A 23106-nucleotide genomic window follows, 5' to 3' on the forward strand; every position below is an offset into this window, starting at 1 on the left:
ATGTCTCTAAAGCAGAACTTTCCAAATATTTCATGTTGGTGACACACTTCTTACACATGCATCTTTTCAGGAAACAGTGTGATACTTCTATTCATAACTTCCCAAGCTTTAAATGCAGGTTTGATATTATCTCATATAACATTACTTTTGTATTGATTCATCAACCAATCAGCAACCCAGAAAAACATAAAAACAGGATCTCTTGAGAAACTACGCATTTGAAGCAATTCATCTCTTACATTCAGAACTGCTGTTTCACAAATACAAATTGTTGTTGAAAAATCACCTACGGGGTTAATATAATGATTATGCATCACATTTTTGTGAAATGTAAAAGTTTGTTGTACCAAATGTCTCACTGGATGTTGATTGTTCTTCCTTCTTCTGAACTTCCTGGACAATGGTTGAGGTTGAGGTTTCTTCCTTCCTTGAAGGTACTTTAAACCATTTTCTATCCTCTTTGTCTTTATTGCTGTTTGCACTGGTCCGTGGTTTAACTCCTGCTTTGTTTTTTGCTGCTGCCACTGCTGCAGCTTTGACCAAAGCTATCCAGTCCTTAAGAATGAAAGGAGGGAAATCAAAATCAACTAGATAAAAAATGTGCACATGGGAAAAACTCTTCTAAAGAAATATCTTGGAAGGGAGCATTTTCGTATTAAAAATGTTAAGGATATTTATTTTGAGTTGCTTTCTGTTGTTTATGCTACAGCAGGCCCTCCAGAGCCATGATTTCTACCAACCATAGATCATCATGTCCTATACGTAAAATGGCAGCAAAATGAACACGGATGAGCTGAAGCATCTGCATATGTGCTGTTGCCCTTTTAATAATATGGGATGTGATCATTTGCTTTTATAGGCAGCTTTGTGGATGTGGAGGGCCCACTGTAATATATACTTACAGAATAACCACGTTAAATTGTTCAAGGAAAAGTAGATATACAAGTGGCATGTTATCTAAAAATCTCATAAGCCTGAATATGGTTACACAAAAAAAAGCCCCACAAAAATGAATAACGTTGCTGTTGAAGCAACTGATTTCAGATAAAATTTAACAGTTTGATCATTTGCTGTTTTCACAATCCAAGAAAGACCAAGCATTAAAATACCCAACAAAAAACTGCCTCATGACAAGTGAGACTATTTCTCCATCTAACCTACTATGTCAGGCGCTCTCTAACATCATAGACAGAGGCCCTTTCACCTGCTACCTAATCCTTTTAAATGAGATGGAAGGATCAAACCAAAGGCCTTTTATAGGAAACTCAAATGCTTCTCTGCAGTGATAGAATTGCCACAGAAATCTAAAAATCTTTACGGAGGAATCAAGGACGCAGTTGGTCTACTACCTAGCCACAGATATATTCTCAACTCATGTGCACTCAAACAGTCACAACACCAATGTAAAGTCATTGAATAAGGGTTGGAAGAGACCACATGGCCATTCAGTCCAACCCACTGCCATGCAGAAAAATCACAAGAAGAGCACCTCTGACAAATAACTATTCTTTCTCTGTTTAAAAGTCTTCCTATGGTTGAAAACTTATTAAATGAGTAACATAATCTTTGACCATCTGCCCTAATACATGTTTCCATCAAGGACAATGTTTGACTTACAACCACCTCTTCTTAATAAAATTGCAACATGCACATAAAACAAAAGATACACAAATTCTAAACTTTCTTCACAAAATATCAAAGAGTTCTTGGCGATAGGTTGGTATATTGATGTACTCCACATTTCAAGATCTATACTAGACATCTCTCTCAAGATTCTTAATCACAAACAACCCTAACTCAGAAAATTCCCCAGATGTTGCTTCTAGAAATGACTACTTTATGTGGTCATAGACTTCTCTGTTGGGTTTGAGAACTCTCTAGATCAGTGATTCCCAAGCTATAATCCTTCAGATGTTTGGAACTTCCAACTCCCAGGAATTACTTACAAATGACTCCTAGTTCAGAACAGAGGTGAGACAACAGGAAGTAAGTGAAAGAAATCTACCCCTCAGAAGGGAAATTCACTCCAGAAAGAGTAAGCCTGAGGAAAAGATGTCTCCACTGAAGTTTTATCACCAATCCTTGTTTCCACAACAACCCATTTTTTCAAAATCCAATTATCACAAAGAAAGAAGGGGTAGTGAAATCTTCTGAACAGGGGCATAGATAGCAAAACAGACACCACAGGAGTATTAACGCTTCCCTATGCTATCCAAAGCTAAAAGATATATATATATATATATATATATATATATATATATATATATATATATATATATATATTTGGTTGGAGTTATACTTAAAATGGACTTGTTCCGACTTACAAACCTACAGAACCTATCTCGTTTGTCACTTGACTACCTGAAGATACTATACAGAAGGTCTTTGTTCCATATCTCAAAGGGTACACATTTTAAAATAATGCCTCAAATGAATAAAGTGTGTCTTTAACCCACAAAGAAAATGCAGCAATTACAAAGGCACTGTGGTAACATGTTACATTTCATTAATCTATTTTTTTAGTATTTCACAACACGTTGTCCCACACCACCAAAACCAAAGGACCTTCAAATCTTAATTTAAAGCACTTCAAAACAGAATGTACATGCAGTTAAATGGGGCCTGATACCTGTATTCATTACAGGTAAGACAGCTATTAGTTGAGAACTGGTTTAAAGCAAGTGTGAAATAGAATGTGCTGTTCTAGAGCATACTTGTGAAGGAAATTCCTATGGTGGTTTACCGATTTTGAGAATCGACTATTTGGTTCAAAAGAACTGAGTAGCCAACTCCCTTTATGGTCAGTCCCAAGGAAGATTTATGACTCATTTTAATTAGCTTTTTGACATGAGCTATTACAAGATTCAGTGGTGCCATGCGGTTCTGATAGGTTTATGTGAAAGAATCTTAAACCACTCAGTGCTAAACGGCTTGTTTTAAAACACACAAAATACAAAATGTTACATCATTTGAGCCTTCTCCCACAGATATTTCTCTCAAAGCTATTTCAAGCCTGCAGACTTGTCACTGAGAGAAAGAGAGAACACGGTCTATGTATAGAACATATTTATGCCACAATTGCATTGTGCATCTTTAGGACTATATTTAAAAACACTGGAAACACAATTCTGCCCATTACCAATGTGTGAAATACCTAATTCAGCCACTCTTGTTTCGCTTCACTAGCATCTTTGATTTATCTAAATGGTACATTCTGAACAAAATTCTTCCAAATATAGAGTTAATATTTAGTGTTAGTATTTAGTATGTAAACTATGGAACTATGCAATCTCCAATGTACTTTAGTTTTACTCTATCACATATTTTCATTTTCTTTCATTCCATCCTAGAATATGACTGCTGTTTTCATTCAAGATGTACTATAGTTTGATAGACAGTTTACATCTACAGGCTGTAGATAAGCTAAATCTTTGGTCTCTCCAGAAATTTTTGAATGAGAAAATTCTGCATTAAATACAGACCATTGGGATATTCCCATTAAAAAAATCCCAGTAGCCCTTGATTCTATTTTGATTCCATTTTTACATGAAACAGCTGTATACCATGCAGTTAATTTGTATTCAAGTTACCCTCATGAGGAAGTAAGTTTTCCATGAAGGTATCCAATGAACTACCTCTTTACATAGCCACCCTCAACAGGATTAATCTTGAAAGCTTTTTCGTTAATTAAAATATTCCACATTTGGGGGGCGGGGGAGTAGTTAAGACCCCACACAACTAAATGTGGATTTTGCGATAGATAAATGTAGATTTTTAACAAAAAATTTACCAGCTGAAAAGTTTGCAGAACATTCCCACCCACCCCACCTATTATGACTAGAGGTCAGCTCTTGCTCCAAATTCCACTTATAGGTTCATTCTATACACATACATGGTTCTTCTAATATATATACAAATCCATGCTTTAAAAGTGACTTGACATCTGCTCATAACATAGTTTCTTCCAATGCAGCTAAGATGAAAGTTTGAAAAGGATGCCCAATTCACTTGAAGGAACTGTAAAGGAGTTCATGTCAATCCTCTGACACCTATACCTTTACAAGTATTTGCCATACATATATCAAATTATGTATGCGTACATACCAAACACTATGATAGACAAAGCAACTAAACTGGAGAATGAACTCACAATACAGTACTTTGTTTGAAAGTTATGAGTACTCATCATAAACCAAATTTGAGGAACCAATTACTACCCAACACAAGGAAATTTTCACAGTTTCTACCAAAATATGTATATATGGAACCTGGACAGCCTGATCCACTTGATCTTTCTGGAAACCTGGAATTTTAACCACTTCAGCCATAGTCTTTTTGTTTACATAGCTGAAGATCCTTCTTCAAACTCACTCAAAACTGGTATTTCTATTAATACCAAACCATTACCACTTTGATATCATTAGGTGTTTTGATTTTCTTTCTATTCTTGAAGGTCAGCATTCCACACTCCTAGAATGACTGAAAGAGCTAGCCAAGAGATTCTATGTTTGGCTATTTACAACGCATAATGTTTACAGAGCGACTGAAAAATGCCACTCTGAGCCAAAGTGCTGGAAAATGCATGAACTAAATATAACAACACTTAGAAATAAGCCCAGATCGTCAGCCGCTATATATTACTTTTTGCTACTTAAAGCAATTTAGATACACATTTCATACCTCTCACCCTTACAAGTAGGAAGGCAAAACACTGTAAAGCTTCACTACTTTCTAGGTTCCTTTTACTCCTAATACATCCACAACCATCTGAGTTCCATATTCAGATTTTAGTCCAGTGTAACAAAAGTTTTCATTCTCACCTGAAAAGTTAACTGTACCTGAAACACTATCCATCCACAGCTCACCCAAATCAATATTGAACCGCTTGCTCTCACCTTCTGGGGATCTACACAGTTCTGCCCCACCTCTCTCACAGCTCTCATTTTCCAGCTATTGCAACTCTTCTGCTGCTTCGCGCCCCATGGGGTTTTCATGGTTTCTCCTCAGCTTCTGCTTCCTGTGTGCAAGAGCCCTCCCTCTCTTTCAAATCCCTCAAAACTCACTTCATCAGGCTCGTTATCCGTCACTAATCTCAGCTCCGGTGCTATCTGCTGCCTCTCGCACGCCTAATTATATTGAAGATAAAACACAAATATGGAAACGTAAGATAAGTTATCATAAATACCTCATCACTAGCAAACTCCATTCAGTATTTTCTTCTACAGTAGTCCTCCTTCCCTTGCATATCTTAATCCAAATCCAACAACAAAACCTTTTTAAACAGCGTCTTGCAAAATCTAAATAAAAAACAGACATGGATGCAGATATTCTGCCTTGCATCCTCTCAGAGGCATGGTAAAAAAGCACATAACACTAAGTATTAGATCAGTCATGCAAAAGGGAAGCTACCACTGCTAAATTAAGCAGAATTGATTGCAAATTCTAAGGTATCAGGAATAGGTGATATTGCATTCTTTTTCTATAGAATATGGTTTGATCATTAATGTGTGTATATAATGCTATACCATTAACAACTTGCTTTCAAGTAAATGGGGGAGGGGAGAGAAATCGGATAACTAAATGAAAAAACTAAACAAATTTAATATGGATCTGGAATTACATACATTTACACTTTCAAGAGTACAATATTATAACACACCACTTAGGTCCCAAGAAATAATTCTGTATCACTCATCACACATTGAAAAGGGATCTTGTAGAATCTTAAAAGACTAACTGAGAAAATGAAGTTGGAGGCTTAACCTTTTGAAGACTAGCTCTACTTCTTCAGATGCAACATCCTACTGTTAGAGATACACATACTTAAAATATTGTGACACTTCATTTTCATAGTCCAACTAAATAGAGAGAGGCTGATGGTAGTGGTGCCCTTGTCATAGCACTAGAAAGGATCCTTATAGTTATTTATCTCAAGCATTTATATCCTGGCCTTTTAGGCACAAGGTTTCCAGAATGGCATACAAACAGTTAATTCAACAGCTCCTGCCCTCAGGCTTACAATCTAAACCAGAGGACACACAAGGGTAAACGGATGAGGAGGGGAGCGCTAAGTCCAGCGGCAGCCCTGCAAATAACTATTCAGTATGGGATGATGCCAAGGTGACCTTGCTGTAGGTGAAATGAGTTACATTACCTCTGCCAGAACAGCAAAAGCAGAGTAGAGATGTTGGCTCTCCTTTGGCTAGTGCTGGATCCAAATCATATTAATGGTTTTTCTGAGATAATATTTCATCATGCTTAATGTACAATGTGACTACACTTTTCATCATGCCTAGGATATGATACTCCTTTTCCTGCAATTGGCTCAATTAAAGGGAGGAGGGGGGTAGAATTCATGAGTCCTATGGATTCCTTTTGTACAGGAAATGAATGTCCAAAGACCCCTGTGTCCTGATGCAGGCACAGTTCCTTCCTAGAGGAAAGGATGTTCAGTTCAGATTCCCCGTATAGCAACATTAATGATATCAGGAAAACCTTACATGATAAGAATCTGAACAATGTCATATTCTGCAGTCCAAACTATGGTTTTCTGCAGAATTTCAGTTCCTTGAGGAAATCTGATATGAGAAATCTTAGGCCATAGCAGAAGACAAAGGAAGCTCTGCTGAAAATTCTATTGATGCCACAGTATGAAGATGGGGTGTGTAGGTGGCACCTAGAATTATGTTGGAGAATCCAACATTTGCTGATGTAGGTTTACCTTCTCCTCTCTGGCCTTTAGTAAACATTCTCCAGAGAACCTCATGTATTCTATTGGTTGAGTTTCTGTGGAAGCTGAACACTTGTCTACCATGCTGTCCATGTATGTTTGGAGGTGGGTGGGAAGGTTTGGTTACTCAAAAATCAGGCATCCAGTTGTAACCTGGCATCCAGTTGTATCCAGGCTGAGTCCCATTGACTGTAAAGATTTTCTTATGCCTTAGGTGCCCAGGGTGACTGACATGGCTATGCTTTCCAGGCTCCATACCTCCTTGAGTCAATGAGATGTTCTTAGAACTGCTGTAACTCTTTCGCTTTGAGATTACAGGGAGTCCATCCCAGTAATGTAGTGGCTGGAATGTACCAACAGTAGTCCTGTTGGCAGGATGTTCATGTTCTTAGTACTTTGGATATGAACTCAAAAGAGCCTTGCCAGTTTGTGATCAGTTGGGGTCTTTCAATAGCATTCCTAGTCTGGCTGTATTGGTGTCCAATGTCTGCTAGTTCAGGATCTATTCTCCCTTGCACATGTTGTCTGCTTAGCCAGCCTACTTTGCAACTGAGTTCTCCCTGCATGTTCTGTGCTGATAAGAATTCTACTTTGGCTTCTATCGTGTTTTGTAGGCAACTTCTGTCCTGCCTGAATGAATATAATCTAGTATCTATTCCCCACTAATGGGTGGACATGGATTAGTCCTAATCGACCATATAGTATGTGCTGGGAAGCATTCACAACCAAGATTGCCTACTATTCTAGCCTGTGATGACCTGTACACAGTTTCTTTCATTTTAGCAGGGCTGAAGAAAACCACTAGGAGTGGGTTGTCCTTTAGCTCTTATGACACTGCTACCTATGGATGATATCTTACTGCTATTTTGTTCCATCCTGGAAAGAGAAGCCATTGCAATGGTTACCAGTGCCCACTTATCCATGGAACACTCTGTATGCACTTTAACATTGTCTCCTCGAGGTCAGCAAAAGGTATCACATCTGGAAGTCACTATACAGAAATTTTATGTCTCAACAATTGGTAGCTAACATGTATTGAAAATGAACTTTTTCATCCATTTTCATGGACAACTAAATGGAGTGTTTTGTGTTTGTTGCAGATTTTTTTTTTAATTATACAATGCCCAAGTCTATCTATAATTTTGATACGCAGATATTCATAAAGTACATCAGCAAACTATACAAAACACTTTCTCAATATGATGATGATGATGATAGACAACAATTTGGACATATTTCACAGGAGGTTTGGCAAATTCATGAAGAAGAGGCTATGAATAGCTACTGTTAATGATAGGCGTGCAATCCTTTAAAATTAGAAGCAATATATTATGAGCAAGAAGGCATTACTGCACACATGGCTTTTTTATGGCATCTAGCTAGGCATAGTTAAAAAGAAGTCTACCAAGGGAAGGAAATTTTGATTCAGCAAGGCTCTACTTACACACTTATATACACAAAACAATTTTAATGCAAAAAATAGCTTATGTAGCTCTAATTCGCTAATAGTTAGAAAGACCTGTTTTATTTTAAAGTATAGTTGAGGTAGTTGTTCAAATCAAATCTGTCTTATGACCACCCTATCATAGAGTTTTCCTGGCAAGATTTATTCAGAAGAGGCTTGCCACAATCTTCCTCCACGGCTGAGAAAGTGTGACTTGCCCAAGGTTATCCAGTGGTTTTCCATGGTCAAGCAGAGATTTGACCTCTGGTGTCTAGCATCAGTCCAATGCATCGTAGTCCAACTGCACCACACTAGCTCTCTTTATGATTTACATCACATGAGGGTTCATTTTACACAAAATATCATTTCTCAGAAGATGCACTTTGCAGAAATAGTAAGATGCTTCTCTGCATCCTTTTAAAAATGCCAGCAAGAAAACACAATTACCACAGCTAACTTTTAGTTATTCCTTTTGAGGGAAGCTTCTTTGAGCAAAATGAAATTACTATTATTGTCTGTTCATCTATAAAGTATATTCTGTAACTGTTTAGAATTAAACAAACAAGTTCCACTTCTTTGTGTAAGCTTTTTCCAGTCTATAGTACATGGAAGATACTTATTTCCACATAGATTATGAACATCCAAACAAAATTTAAATAGGAAGACAGGAACCACTCTAATGCTAGACAGGTTTAGGGGATCCCAGTAAGTCAGTGATCCACATGAACCCTTGCTTATCTGCTAGCAAAGTTTGCCACGGCATGATTCCTGATCATTCAAAACAGTTGAAGCGGATAAATAAATTACAGAACTTCCCTCCATGTTTTTTATATCATCTGAATCTGAGCTCTCTCTTTCCACTTGTTTCTTTTCCAACCAATTAGAAAAAGAATCCATCATTTGTTTTATAATTTTCCACAGAAGATAACATATCTATAGATGCCAGAGAAGAGAAGGATATCAAAGACGACAGAATGTCTATGTTCAGATGACACAATAATTTGTTTAGCCATCGTCACTGTAAACACAGAAAATCATAATTTTGATGCTTCCCAGTTTTGCCCTGTTGTGCAAATGATATGCATGTCTGTAGCTCAGAATCACTGACCGCTGACTGCTGACCATGGCGGCCAGAGGATTTGGAAATGACAGCCCAAAACAAAAGAAGCAGCAGAGTTTTGGTAACACGTGATCTAGTTCAATCTTAATCAATTGACAAAAGATGTTACAGGTCTCAAGCAATATTTGTACTCCAATGGAAGGACATACTGTTTTGATTATTTTACAAATAAAGTACCATATACCTCAAGGGCACTATATAAACAATGATGATTATGTTAATAGTAGTAGCACTACAGTGTTTTCCCGAAAATACGAGTGTCTTATATTGATTTTTTGCTCCCAAAGATGCACTAGGTCTTATTTTCAGAGGATGTCTTATTTTTCCATGAAGAAGAATTCACATTTATTGTTGAACCAAAAAAAAGAACATTTATTATATACTGTTCAGTAGTTGTCATCACAAACGAGCATGACCATACAAACTGAATCCTATCAAGAATTTTTTGTTACTACCACTATTTCCATGTACAACAATCTATGGTATGTACATTTATTGATCCTGCATGCTCTGGTGTTCTGTTCGGCAGGCATGCTTCCAAATAAAAGGAGTTTTCTAGGTCTTATTTTTGGGGGAGGCCATATATTTAGCAATTCAGCAAAACCTCTATTAGGTCTTATTTTCAGGGGATGTCTTATTTTTGGGAAAACAGGGTATTTCCTACTTGTGTGCACAGTTATTAACAGTGTCGGGATGTAATACTTTCTTCCCTTATTCCTTCTTGGAGAGAAAGGATTATATACATAACTATGTCAGAAATTGCCCTTCTCACCTCAAAAGTGTAAGAAATGGCTGCCAGGTAAAAATGTTATGTCTAAGAATAAACAAATGTATGTGAAGAAATGAATTATTTATTTATTTTTACTACATTTATATCCCGCCCTTCTAACCCCCGAAGGGGACTCAGAACGGCTTACAAGTAATATTTACATACAGTGTATTATATCACTAGCACAGCACAACAGTAGCACTCTATACCAGCATATTGCACCACACCACTATACTGCAGTATTACCAAAACTATTATCAAATATTATCAAAACTGGTGTTTCCCTTTAAAAAGAAATTACAAGCAAGGAAATATCCACTTTAGTCCAAAGACCAGATTCCCAAGGTGTTTAAAGAAGGATAAGGATTTGCTTCCTCACTATCAATGCAACCTGGGCACAGGACCATAAATAACAAAGGATGGCTAAAATTACTGTGGGTAAATGAGTTAGAAAAAGGAATGGATTCAGAGATTAATACACAAATTAGCTGACAGTTCACTTGCCTGCCCTTTGGCATCTTCCGGCATGGATTTAACATGCATTCTTTTAAGACAACGAATCACTCCGTCATAGAACTGAACAGTGAACGTTCCTAGAAGGCAATAACAGCAAGTCTCAACATTAGATTTTTGTAGAACGCCATTTCAAAATGCACATCATGCAATCCTATTTCTGCCAAAATGTTCCTAATGACATTTTCTCAATACTTCTGTCAATACAACAATCTAGTTTTTATTCTTATATCAATTTCAAAATCACATAAGAGATTAGCAAGCATTAAGATGCATTTTATAAAAATCAAACAGTAATGAATTTATAAACAGAACAGATACATTACAGAACTACTCCCAAATACATGTATTTATTTATTTACTGTATTTTTACCCTGCTCTATCTCAACCCCGAAGGGGACTCAGAGCAGCTTTCAAACTGGCAACAATTCAATGCCGCAATAAAGCATAGAAACATACAAAATACATTGTGCATTAAAATCAGATACAGTAACATATAAATACATTTAAATAAGCAGTTAAAAACATAGTATACAGTCCCAAAATCATGGTCCAAAAAGCCATTCCAATCACATTAATTTCATAGCTGCATATTGCATTATAACTACTTTCCAAACGCTTGGTTCCATAGCAAAGTTTTGACTTTCTTTCTAAAGAACAGAAGGGTGGAAAGCAATTTAATGTCACTGGGAAGGGAGTTCCACAGCCAAGCAGCCACCACTGTGATGTGACATGCCTGTGCCACATTACTGTCCCCTAACATGGCCAAATTTTTTAGCATTTCTGCTATCTTCATAACACTTCAAGGCATTATTTCAGTAATCTTTACAAGAAACATTACTCCAAATACTTGTAGAGCAATATTAACCTGTAACTCTGGGATCTGTGGCTGAAGAATTGTGCCTTCCCTAAGATCCTTAATGACATCCCAGCAAACATGAGATCTGGACTGACAATTTCTTGTTCCACAGATACAGATATTCCACAGATACATTATGATACATTTTCAGATTCTGAAGATAGACTTGTATGTTTTTCATTTTTCTGAAGCTTCTAAAAGGTACATGGATGCTATTGGGAAAATAATACTACATAATATGAATCATCAGTGTGACCCAAAGGACACATCTTATCTACTCCCTACAATTATACATACCTTCTTTGTTAATTGCTTCAATTTTTGCAGGATAGTATCGACAGTCTGTCCAGCGAGCTAGAACCTCTTCTCCAGGTTTAAAATCCTGTTTTATGAGAAAGTTTAAGAACATAGTGAACTATATTTTCATACATATTCTAAATATTGAGCTATTAAGAATATACTGGACTATAAATATTGAGCACTTAAGACTATACAACAAATCAACTTTCAAAATCTCACCATTGTTATATAGCACTTATGATCTACATATCTGTATGGATTCTGCTTCCCAGCCCGTTCATAATTATTATTCAAGACTACTATATGAAAACATTCATACAGTGATACAGTGTGCTTGAATACTTACAATGAATTCATCATCATCTTTCAAACCCTCTTTCCTTAGAGATGGCCTTTCAAGAGGGCGCAACCGATTGCTGTCCCAGTAAATCCATTCATCATAACGATGACTCCAGCGTTCAAAGTGGACAAGCATCTTCCCCTCCTCATAGTCTATCTTTTCAATACGTGACGGATACCTTCACAAAAAGTGGAAAATGTTGTTTCGGGGGGGGGGGGGGGGGTTGATTTGCAAAAAGGAAAAAAGAAAAGAAGAAATGACTTGATTGTCCTCTTGGCTTTCTTGTGAACTGTTAGCATTATTCACATTTAAGCCTCATTTATTCAGTCATGAAGATGTCCATCATGTATCTCAGGCAAACATAGTAAACTGCATCCATAAAAATGCCTCCAGAACAGCTTGAAACAAAAGTATCCAGAATATTTTTGTACTTCCACAAGTAATATAAAATTATAGGTGTACATGTCACTTATAGAACCCCTAGTTAAACAGATTTATTGTTTCTGAAAAATCTTGCATGACAAATATAGCCTAGCACCTCTTGCCCACTCTACCAGCTCTGAAGGAGAACTCAACTAAATTGTTAACATACAGTGATTGTAACACTTCTGAAACAATGAGACACATGCAGTCCATGTTTGCATATGTATGTTGAAAACATTAGCCATAAATTGACATAATATAAATGAGAGACAGTAGAAATCCTTCAGGAGAAAAATGCCATGGTGACTCAACTAGGACATACATATTTTGCTTATTAAGTGGATATATAAATGAACTTTGTGTCTGTACACTGCCCTTGCCTCTTTCTTCCTGTGTGCACTGAATGTTGTCCGGGCTAATTCATCACAACTTCTCATTATGGCTAAACTAGGAGGCAAAATTCCCTAGGTGCAAACAACTATGGTAAGTTCCCATAACCCTAACTATCTAATACAAAAAGATAGGCTAACATTTCTACAAGCAATCTTTTAAAATGCATACCATCTTGTTGAATTGTTGAACAAATGCTATTAATTCAAGTTCTTTGTTATAGATATAAAAACTGGACACAATAAAATGTATTTCCGAATTGTATTTTAGTATATCTTTAAATTTTGATACCTTTATTTTTCATTCCTCATTAAATTTGTAAGACTAAAGATGGCACTTAAAATCTATATAAGCTAGTTGAGACTCTTTTGAGCAATTAAATATGAAATAGTAAACACGGATAAAAGTAACCACATAATTCAATTAAAAAGATACATATGACAGAAACAAATGTATATGCCAATACAGGAGTTATTAATTCATTTTTAACTGGTAACCAGGCAAATGTTCATTATTTTGGCCACTTGACTAACAAGTATGAGGAAATAGCAAGTAGTTTTCCAACTTTTCGAAAGCATCTATCTTGCTATCCAGTGCTCAATTCTACCATATATAAGCAATCAGATAAATATATATTTAATAAGCCTAACCTAACACAAGATTGTAAACATAATTTGTTTTGAAAATCCATAGATAAAAATATAAGACCATTAAGACACATATATTCAAAGGTATAAACATATCAATGATTCTCTTTTTACCTCCACAAAGAGTAAGTAATAAGTAACCCTTGCATATAAAATCTGTACCCCTTCCATTTTCACAACCACTTATTAGTACAAGGAATCACATTTTAAGAATATAAGAATTGGGCTGAATGAATCCAAAACACTATCTATTTCAACATTTTGTTCTCAAAGCACTAGTTGAAGAATTGCAAGAGAAAGGATTCTTATCTTGAAATCGTGTCCAAACAAAGCTATATATTTGTGTCCATACAAAGCTATATATTAGTCTAACCTAACATCATGTGCGGTGAGTCAGCATATATATATATATATAGGGAGAGAGAGAGAGAGAAAGAGAGAGAGCGCGCACACATATAATTAAGGAAACAATTTTAACCCAACATTGCACACTATCCCACACTCATAGAATGGAATAGACCACTCCCATTTTTCATTCATTGCACAAATCACTTCCAGCTTTCACCAGATTTCACCTCTCTACTATCTTAGTTTGCCACTACTAGAGTATTTTGGGACTCCTGCTCTTCACAGTTGCTGCAGGACTGATCTAAATTACACCAATCTAAGTTTGGTTTTTGTGCGTGTGTCAGGAGTGAGTTGAGAAACTGCAAGTCGCTTGTGAGAGAATTGGCTGTCTGCAAGGGGACGCCCGGATATTTGATGTTTTACTATCCTTGTGGGACGATTCGCTTATGTCACCACATGCGGAGCTGGAGCTGACAGAGGGAGCTCACACGCTCTCCTCAGATTTGAACTGCTGACCTGTTGGTCAGCAGCCCATTTAATCCATTGCGCCACCGGAAGCTCCTACCAATCTAAATTATCAAAGTAGACGGGGTCTGGGTTCTAGGAAAAACTCAGCAAGATATAGATGAAAGAGAAGAGGCAGGGACTAGGCACAAATAAAACTCTCTCCCCACATGCAACCACTTGAACAATTTCACAAGCATGGGAAGGGCCTCAAACAAGGGTCTCTGAAAAACAATTTACTAATATGAACTACAATTAAATTGCATGCATCTAAGAAAGAGGCATAATAAAAATCCTATTAAATAAATTCAAAATAAAAGTGTAAACATGTGCACAAACCGAAGACAACTTGTAAAGCAAGATGTCAAACTTGGCCCTCGTTTTCTTTTTAAGAGGAGCATTGTAATTACCCAGCCTAGCTTATGTTACACGGTAATTGTTGAGTTCACGCCCTTTCCATAGTAGTCACAACCAGAAAAAACATCAACAAGCACTCGATCTGTGCCGCTTCTGTATCAGCATCCCACAACTAGAGAAGTTTCACACATTTTACAAGAAAGGAGGAATGTAAAAAGCAAATGTATGTCTGTCTGTCTGTCTATCTATCTATCTCTCTCTCTCTCTCTCTATATATATATATATATGCTCCTTCAGATCATTATCATTCTTTCCCAAGGAAAAGAGCTGTTTAGCAGTGGAGTGGAGTGAAGGGTCCTTGTTTGTTTGGGGGCTTTTAAACAGAGGCTGCATGGCCATCTGTCAGAGATATTCTGAATGTGTTTTTCCTGCATAACAGGGGGTTGGACTAGATGGCCCATACGGTCTCTTCCAGTTCTATGATTCTAAAAGCCAGAGAGATGGTCTATCAAAATTACTTTCTCTATTTTCAATGTATTCAGTGAACAAGACGATTTTTGGGAGTTGTCATGCATGCCATCAGACTGTCCTTGCCTTCAGGCAGATTGTTGAACAAATATATTAAAACTAGAGATCCTTGATGTTGATGACTGTCCATCCCATGAGATGGGAATCCCAGAAACTATTTTATGTTTTGTTTTGCTCCCTATCAAGAATCTTATTTTACATACCATATGAGAATAAAACATAATTGCAATTGGTCAGCATATAGGAAATGAAGCACAATTCAAAAGAATTAATTCAGGTCACCATATTTAAGGGAGCAATGATGCGGTGATCAAAGCAGGTTACAAATCTACCAGAATCACATTATCTAATATGTAATCACAACCATACAACTACAATATAACACCAAATTAGCCCTAAAATAGTTTTCACCTTCAGCATAACCCAAATTAATCAATCTGTCACATAAACACATAACCCAAAAGGAGGAAAACCTGGAATTCTTCATAACAGCAGACAAGGAAGAAAACTTCTTAACAAAGACACGAATGGAGAGCATTTCCAAGCCTTGAGTCAATCACTGTAAAAAGCCATTTTTGGCAGCAGCAAATCTTACTGACTCTAGTAAAATAATGCCTATTTTGAAAGCGAATAAAGAGGGCTAACAAAGTATAGCTGTACTCAAATCGCTCTCCCTTAGTACTTTGAATTAGTTTAACCCATAGTCCAAACAGCCAGTGATCTGGGAAGATGGAAAGTGCAGTCCAAAACTTCTTGAAGGATCTATGTTGCAAAAAATCATTTCTCCTGATGAAGACTATGGCCATACTTCCATTAGAAGGTAGAAAGCACCCAAATATTTTTCAAGTACAGCCTTATGACTTCTATCATACTTCCTTGACAGTAGCTTTAAGATTCCTTTTACCTATCAGACTAATGATCCCTGATACAACACTAGCAAATATCTTTTTATCTAATAAAATATGCTTATTCTCTATAGTGCCCTGAATAAAAAAGGAAAAATCATGTTCTATTAATGGAATACCCAAAAAGTATATAAATCATATTTATGAGGCACTAGAATCTATCCATGCACTTAAAATACAATAATCAGACAAGTAAACCTGACATTTATGTTCTGGTCAAATCCTTCTATTACCTTAATGTGTCTTTTAAAAAGATGACCTTGCCTCAAGCTGCATTATGAATAAACAGTGAAAATAAAGGTATGTGTGTGTGTTTGTTAGGGGTGTCATAGATTGCACAAAATCATTTTTTACGTAAACCAATCATACACATCATCTTCCATACCATTTTTGCAGATAATCCAGTGCTTCCAAGCGAGCACCAATCTCAAATGTGATCCCAGGACGATTAGGAGGCTTTCTGCTCATTTTGAAAGTGTCTCTCCTTTATCTTCTCAGCTAGGGACAGAAAGAAAATGTGTTACTACCATTGAAATAATCTTGATTTCATTTTTAGGACAACAAAAAATAGTATATCAACTACTAAACCATAACATCAAAAAGATTTTAGACCTACAAAGAGATTATGAAGTCCTATGAATAAAATACTATGCACAGTTCTACAGAAGTCGCATTGAATTCAATAATTCATTAACAAATGCTAGAAATTTCTTCTTCCCAATTACTCTACCCCAAAAATAAGACAGTGCCTTATATTATTTTTTCCCAAAAAGGCACACTAGGTCTTATTTTCAGGGGATGTCTTATTTTGCTTCCTCCTCCTCTGCCGAGGAAGGCGCATGCGGCACGAAGGAGGGAAAAACACGCGTCTTTCCCTCCTTCTCCCTTCCTCCGGGGAGGATTTCAATGGCAATTGCATTCAGGTTTGCAGTGTAGGGTTTGAAGCCTTAACTAAAGACATGCCTCACTTATGAAGTCCCAACCACTAACAATTTTCAGTAAAGTAATCGTGCCATCTTCAGTTAATCTAAGTATGTTTGAAAGCAAATTATTAATGTAGATATGAATCTACATAAAGAGAAGCAACACAATGAACTATACATTAAAGCAATTTTTCAAGTATCAAAACAAAAATGAAACACAAAACAAAGCATGACTGCTTTCAGGACACTCAATGTAGACATATGATAAGATGTAGTTTTCCTATATTTCTGTAACATATACACCATAATATACATAAGAAACATGTTACTAATAGAAACTGTTCTTATAGTTTCAGGCAGTACATATTTTGTCAGATTAAAAAAAATATGAAATGTCTATCTACTTTAGAGTGCACTAGATCATGAATTCATTTAATTCAGTACTATTTGCACTGACTAGGAGCAGGTCTAAGAGTTACAGACTGGGATTTCAGGTGAAGATGTGGGATCATCTTCACCTGAAATCATAAAGGGCAAGAACCCCACTTTAATCTGGACACAAATGTTCATTAGACTTGGCCTGGCTATAACTAGATTAACAAACGGCAAATACATCTCAGAACCCTAATTTGAAATCCCCAGTCTACATCAAGATAAAAAGAAATACATATAAAAGTTACAGAAACCAAGGCCAGTCAGAGATGCTTTCGAGAGCTGACTTATGCTTATCACAGAAAAAAGATTACAGCGAGGTGATATGATACCCATATGAATGAATGTTTGCCATCTATATGTGCATTGTGATCTGCCCTGAATCCCCTTTGGGGAGAGAAAGGCAGAATATAAATCCTGTAAAATAAATAAATAGATATTTACATAAATATCTAAAAAGTGTATGCAGAAAATAGAGCAAGCTTGTTTATGCTGCTCAAGACAAGAAGACACACCAATGGGTTCAACTTGCAAGAAAAGAGTTACCATATAAATGGTCTGGACTAAGATTACCATATGAGGATTTTGGACAAATGGATTTTAACTTGGATATGTTTTAAATTTTGTATAATGTGTTTTTATTCTGTAATGTTACGTTGTTTTTATATGAACTGTTGTTTAGTGTATTGTTTGCAGGCATTGAATTTTTGCCTATTTATTGTAAGCCGCCTTGAGTCCTCTCGGGTGAGAAAGGTGGGGTAAAAGTGCTGTAAATAAATAAACATCAGGAAGACACTTAGATGGTAGATGTTTCTTAAGTGGAACAGCTGGTGAGAGTGAAATAAGAGTGCTTTAGAATGAATGACGGTCCCTCCTAATTTATGTGTCTTAATACAGAGGTTGGATGATCATCTTCTAAGAGTGCTTCAATTGTATATTATGGCTAGATTACGCATGAGGTCCCCTGCATCTGTACAATTCTAAAAAATTCAGTATGTACATTTGCCACTACCCCTTTACACCCAAATCACTTGAAATTAAAAATACAGTTAGCAGTCACCAAATGATATTTGGAGATGTCATTCACAAAGTATACTTCCCCCCCATTTACCAAACAGAATAATAAAGGTTTTCCCCTGATTTAATATCCAGCCATGTCCGACTCTGAAGGCTGGTGCTAATCTCCATTTCTAAGCTGAAGAGTCAGCGTTATCCGTAGACACCTCCAAGGTCATATGACTGAATGAAGCTCCATTACCTTCCCACCGGAGCGGTGCCTATTGATCTACTCACATTTGCATGTTTTCAAACTGCTAGGTTGGCAGAAGCTGGGGCTAACACTGGGCGCTCACTCAGCTCCCAATTCGAACCTGCAACCTTTCGGTCCGCAAGTTCAGTGCTTTAACACACTGAGCCACTAGAGGCTCCACAAAATAAAAAATGTGTAAAAAATACAAAATAGAGTAAAGACACTAAATTAACTAATTGTTCTTCCTAATGTTTAGGTAGAATCTCTTTTTCTGCAGCTTAAATCCAATGCCCCATGCAGGAGCAGCAGATAACAAGCTTGCTTCACCTTCAAGATGACATCTTTTCAAATATTTAAACATGGTTATCAAGCTCCCTCTCAGCCTTTTCTCTAAGCAAAACATAACCAGCTTTCAGAGCCACTCCTTGCAGAGATTCGTGGATCCCTGACCTTTGATCATGTTGGTCGCCTCTCTAGAGGTGTTCCAGCTTGTCAATATCCTCCTTAAATTCTGATGCCCAGAAATGGACAAAGTATTCCATGCGAGTTTGACCAAAGCAGAATAGAGTGGCGCTTCCCTTGATCTACACACTATATTCCTATTAAGTGTTATGTGAGCTGCCTCGAATCCCTCTAGGAGATGGTGGTGGAATATAAAGTTTTATTATATGATTATATTATTATTTATTGATGAAAGCCCAGAATCACATTTGCTTTTTTAGCTGTCACATCACACTACTGCCTCATATTCAATCTGTGGTCTAACTAATACTCCTAAATCTCTTTCACATGTACTGCTTTCAAACCAGATGTCACCCATTTTATATCTCTACATTTCATATTTATTGACTAAGTGTAGTGCCATACATTTCTCCCTGTTGGAATTCATGTTGTTAGTTTTGGTGCAGCTCTCTAATCTGTTATGGCCATTTTAGATTCTGATCCCTTTCCTCTGGAGTATCAGCTATCCCTTACAAATTTGGTGTCATCTGGAAATTTGATAAGCATGCCTTCCATTGATGCGGTTCTTTAGATCTTCCATTTCTTCTCCACATTGGAACGGCTAGAAATTGTGCATCCAATATCTTATTTTTTAGAAGCTTCTACCTGCTAAGAACTCCCTTCTCTTTCAGTATTTCTGAATTCACGCAGTATTCCCCTAAGTTTACTGTAATCAGATAGTAGAATAATAGAATCTTAGAATTGAAAGGGACTGCATGGGCCATCCAGTTCAACCCCCCTGCCATGCAGGAAAAGCACAATAATGGCACCCCCCAACAGATGGCTATGAAAGATGAAAAGCCTCCAAGAAAGGAACTTCCGCCACACTCCGAGGCAGAGAGTTCCACTGTTGAACAGCTCTTCTTACCGTCAGGAAGTTTTTCCTAATGTTCAGGTGGAATCTCCTTTCCTGTCATTTGAACCCATTGCTCCATTGAGTCCCAGTCTCCAGGGTATCAGAAAACAAGGCCTAACTGAAATCAAGATATGCTATATTCCCAGCACTCCCTGCATCTACCAAGCTTGCAATTTTACCAAAAAAAGAGATCAGATTAGTCTGGCATTACTTATTTTGCAATCCATTTTGATTTTAGTGATCATAGCATTCTTTTCTAAGTGATTGCAGACTGCCTCCTTAATTATCTGCTTCAGAAGTTTTCTTTGTATTGATTTCAGGCTGATTGTATGGTAATTGTTGGGTCCTCTTAATAAATAATAATAATAATAATAATAATAATAATAATAATAATAATAATAATAAAAACTTTATTTATATACTGCTCTATTTCCCCGAAGGGACTCAAGGCGGTTTCCAAAAAGTACAAATACAAATACAAAACAACATATAATAAAATATAACAAAAATACATCATAGATAAAACACAGCAATTTCAGTTAAAAAAAACAATCGCAGTGACAGCCTTCAATCAAGGGGTGGAAAACATTAGTCAGGGTGAGGCTGGCCTTAATCCATTTTAAGGGTAGATGAGAACCTATATACCCATCTTAGGGGCAGGTGATGAGCAGTATACCACAATCTGATTCACGTGAAAACTTATCTTGATGAAAAACCTGGCTAAACCACCAGGTTTTTAGTGCTTTACGAAAAGTGGGTAAGGTGGGGGCCTGTCTGATCTCTTTAGGGAGAGCATTCCAGAGATGGGAGGCCACCACCGAGAAGGCCCGTTACCTCGTCCCCACCAAACGTACTTGGGACGATGATGGGAGCGAGAGAAAAGCCTCCCCGGCTGATCTCAAAGCCTGCACCGGTTCATAGGGGGAGATGCAATCACTGAGATAGGCAGGGCATTCTTAAAGATTGAGGCAACATTCACCTTCCTTGTGAGAAGGACTGCTGGAGTGAAAGTTGGAGATGGTTCCTTTATGTTTAAGGTTTGTGTACAAAATGGAATTTCAGAAGTTGTTACTAGCCCAAAACATTGTAACAGTGAACACCTGCTAAAATTCTATTTTACATGACCCTTAAAGTTGTAAGAGATTTCTCCAGTTTTCATTCTTGTAAGCATAGGAGATAAAGTAGGCCTTAAAAAATCTACATTTCCAAAGGACTGCTTAATGAAGGAAAACTAGACCTCTTCAGATTCCTCTTCACTATTATTTTTAACAGTCCTGCATAACGGAAGATAAACTGGCTGGGATTTCTGGGAGTTGTAGGCCAAAAACATCTGGGGATCCCAGGTTGAGGAACCACTGTTCTACACACAAAACGAAGACTGCTTGATGATCACATGAAGTGTTTTTTTTTCCAGTAAAACTAGGAATATCCATGCAGTCAGGTTATTAGAAAAAATGCACATCAAGTTTCATATGAAGTGGCTTTATATGACTGAAATGCTCTCTACATGGGGCTGCCTTTGAAGATAGTTTGGAAGCTTCAACTGGTCCAGAGATCGGCAGCCAAGTTACTAAGTGGGGCCCCATACAGGGAGAGAATTGCTCCCATGTTGTGGTAGCTCCACTGGCTGCCTGTCCGCTTCCGGGCTAAATACAAGGTGCTGGTTATTAGCTTTAAAGCCCCATGTTTAGGCCCAGACTATTTGGCAAACCGCATCTCCACTTACAAACCTGCTGGGCACTACAATCCACAGAGGAGCCCCTGCTCTTGATCCCACCCTCCCACCCCCATCTCAAACACAGCTGATGGGAACGAGAGGGGGCCTTCTCAATGATCACCTCCAACTCTGGAACTCCCTCCCCAATAAGATAAAAACGCCCCCCTCCTTACTCCCTTTTAAAAAAACAATTAAAAACTATTTTTTCTCCCAAACATATCAAGACGAGGAGGCATAGAATATCATGCATAGTCACCATGGAGCAGAAATGTCTGGTCACTCTGGCTGCCGGCCGCAAAAATTCCAGTATTTTTACCTTGTTTTGTTTAGATTCCGGCTGTTTCTTCCCAATATAAGCTGCGGAATCTTATATTTGTTATATTATTATGTCATTCTTGTTAATCTGTGGTTACTTTTGATGTAGATGTGGTTTGTTTTGTTGGTTTAAGATGGGATGGATTATTTTGTCTTGGTCTAGTTTTTATGGCATTAAATATCTGCCGATATTTGTTGTGAACTGCCCTGAGTTTTTTAAATTATTTTATCAATTAAAAACCAACCTTTGCTTGCCAGCATATGGAGAGGAGGAAGATTAGATGACTATATGCAGCTAAGAAACCTCCGACTGTAAATTGTTTTCATACCCTGGCTCTGTTGGCCCGGTTGGCCTTGTTGACATTACTGGCAATATAATTAATTTCAACATTATTGCAAATGAACCTTGGTGGTTTCTGTGAATTGAGGTTCATGTTTTTATGTTGATATAATTTCAGTTTAATTTAATTTTTCAAATGTATATTATAATTTGGTCATATATGTGGGTTTATTTCAGTATATCTGGGTTTATTGTGGTATACGTTGGTTAATTTTGGGTTCTGGTAGGTTTATTATTGTATTTGTATGTATTGTTGTTTCAGGCATTGAATTTTGGCCTTTTTGTTGTTGGAATCCACCCTGATTCCCTGCGGGGAGACAGAACGGAATATAAATAAAGTTGAATTACTGTAATTATTATTTATTTTATTTTTTTACAAAAATATTTGTTATTATTTTAAAGCAAAACGTTTGTAAATGTGGCAACTATCGTGATTGTGAAGTAGTGCTTAGTGGAGGCTCCATGAAGCCTTTTGCTTGTTAAGAAAAACCGCATCTCTGTATGCAAACCAACACGGGCACTCCATAATTTACGGAGAGGAGAAGGACTAGTACATCTCTATATATATCCTTGCCTAGATATTGGACACCTACCTC

At 37.1% G+C, this 23106-nt stretch overlaps 1 protein-coding gene across 4 annotated transcripts in view; it reads right to left on the minus strand.

Annotated features, from left to right (window-relative positions):
• The window catches only part of phf20l1 (PHD finger protein 20 like 1), a 58985-nt gene that overhangs the window by 34173 nt on the left and 1706 nt on the right, over window positions 1-23106 (minus strand). For 2 of the 4 annotated variants that reach the window (XM_008108178.3, XM_008108176.3), the window contains exons 2-7: window positions 16563-16675; window positions 12082-12253; window positions 11733-11817; window positions 10568-10656; window positions 5064-5126; window positions 348-555 (exon numbers count right to left, since the gene is read on the minus strand). In XM_008108178.3, coding sequence (XP_008106385.2) covers window positions 348-555; window positions 5064-5126; window positions 10568-10656; window positions 11733-11817; window positions 12082-12253; window positions 16563-16645 — 700 coding nt within the window. In that variant the 5' untranslated portion in view covers window positions 16646-16675. The remainder of the gene's footprint in view (window positions 1-347; window positions 556-5063; window positions 5127-10567; window positions 10657-11732; window positions 11818-12081; window positions 12254-16562; window positions 16676-23106) is intronic. The other 2 variants (XM_008108177.3, XM_008108179.3) reach the window with 1 other exon arrangement.

This window comes from Anolis carolinensis, chromosome 4, assembly GCF_035594765.1.
Source record: "Anolis carolinensis isolate JA03-04 chromosome 4, rAnoCar3.1.pri, whole genome shotgun sequence".
Taxonomy (NCBI): Eukaryota; Metazoa; Chordata; class Lepidosauria; order Squamata; family Dactyloidae; genus Anolis; species Anolis carolinensis.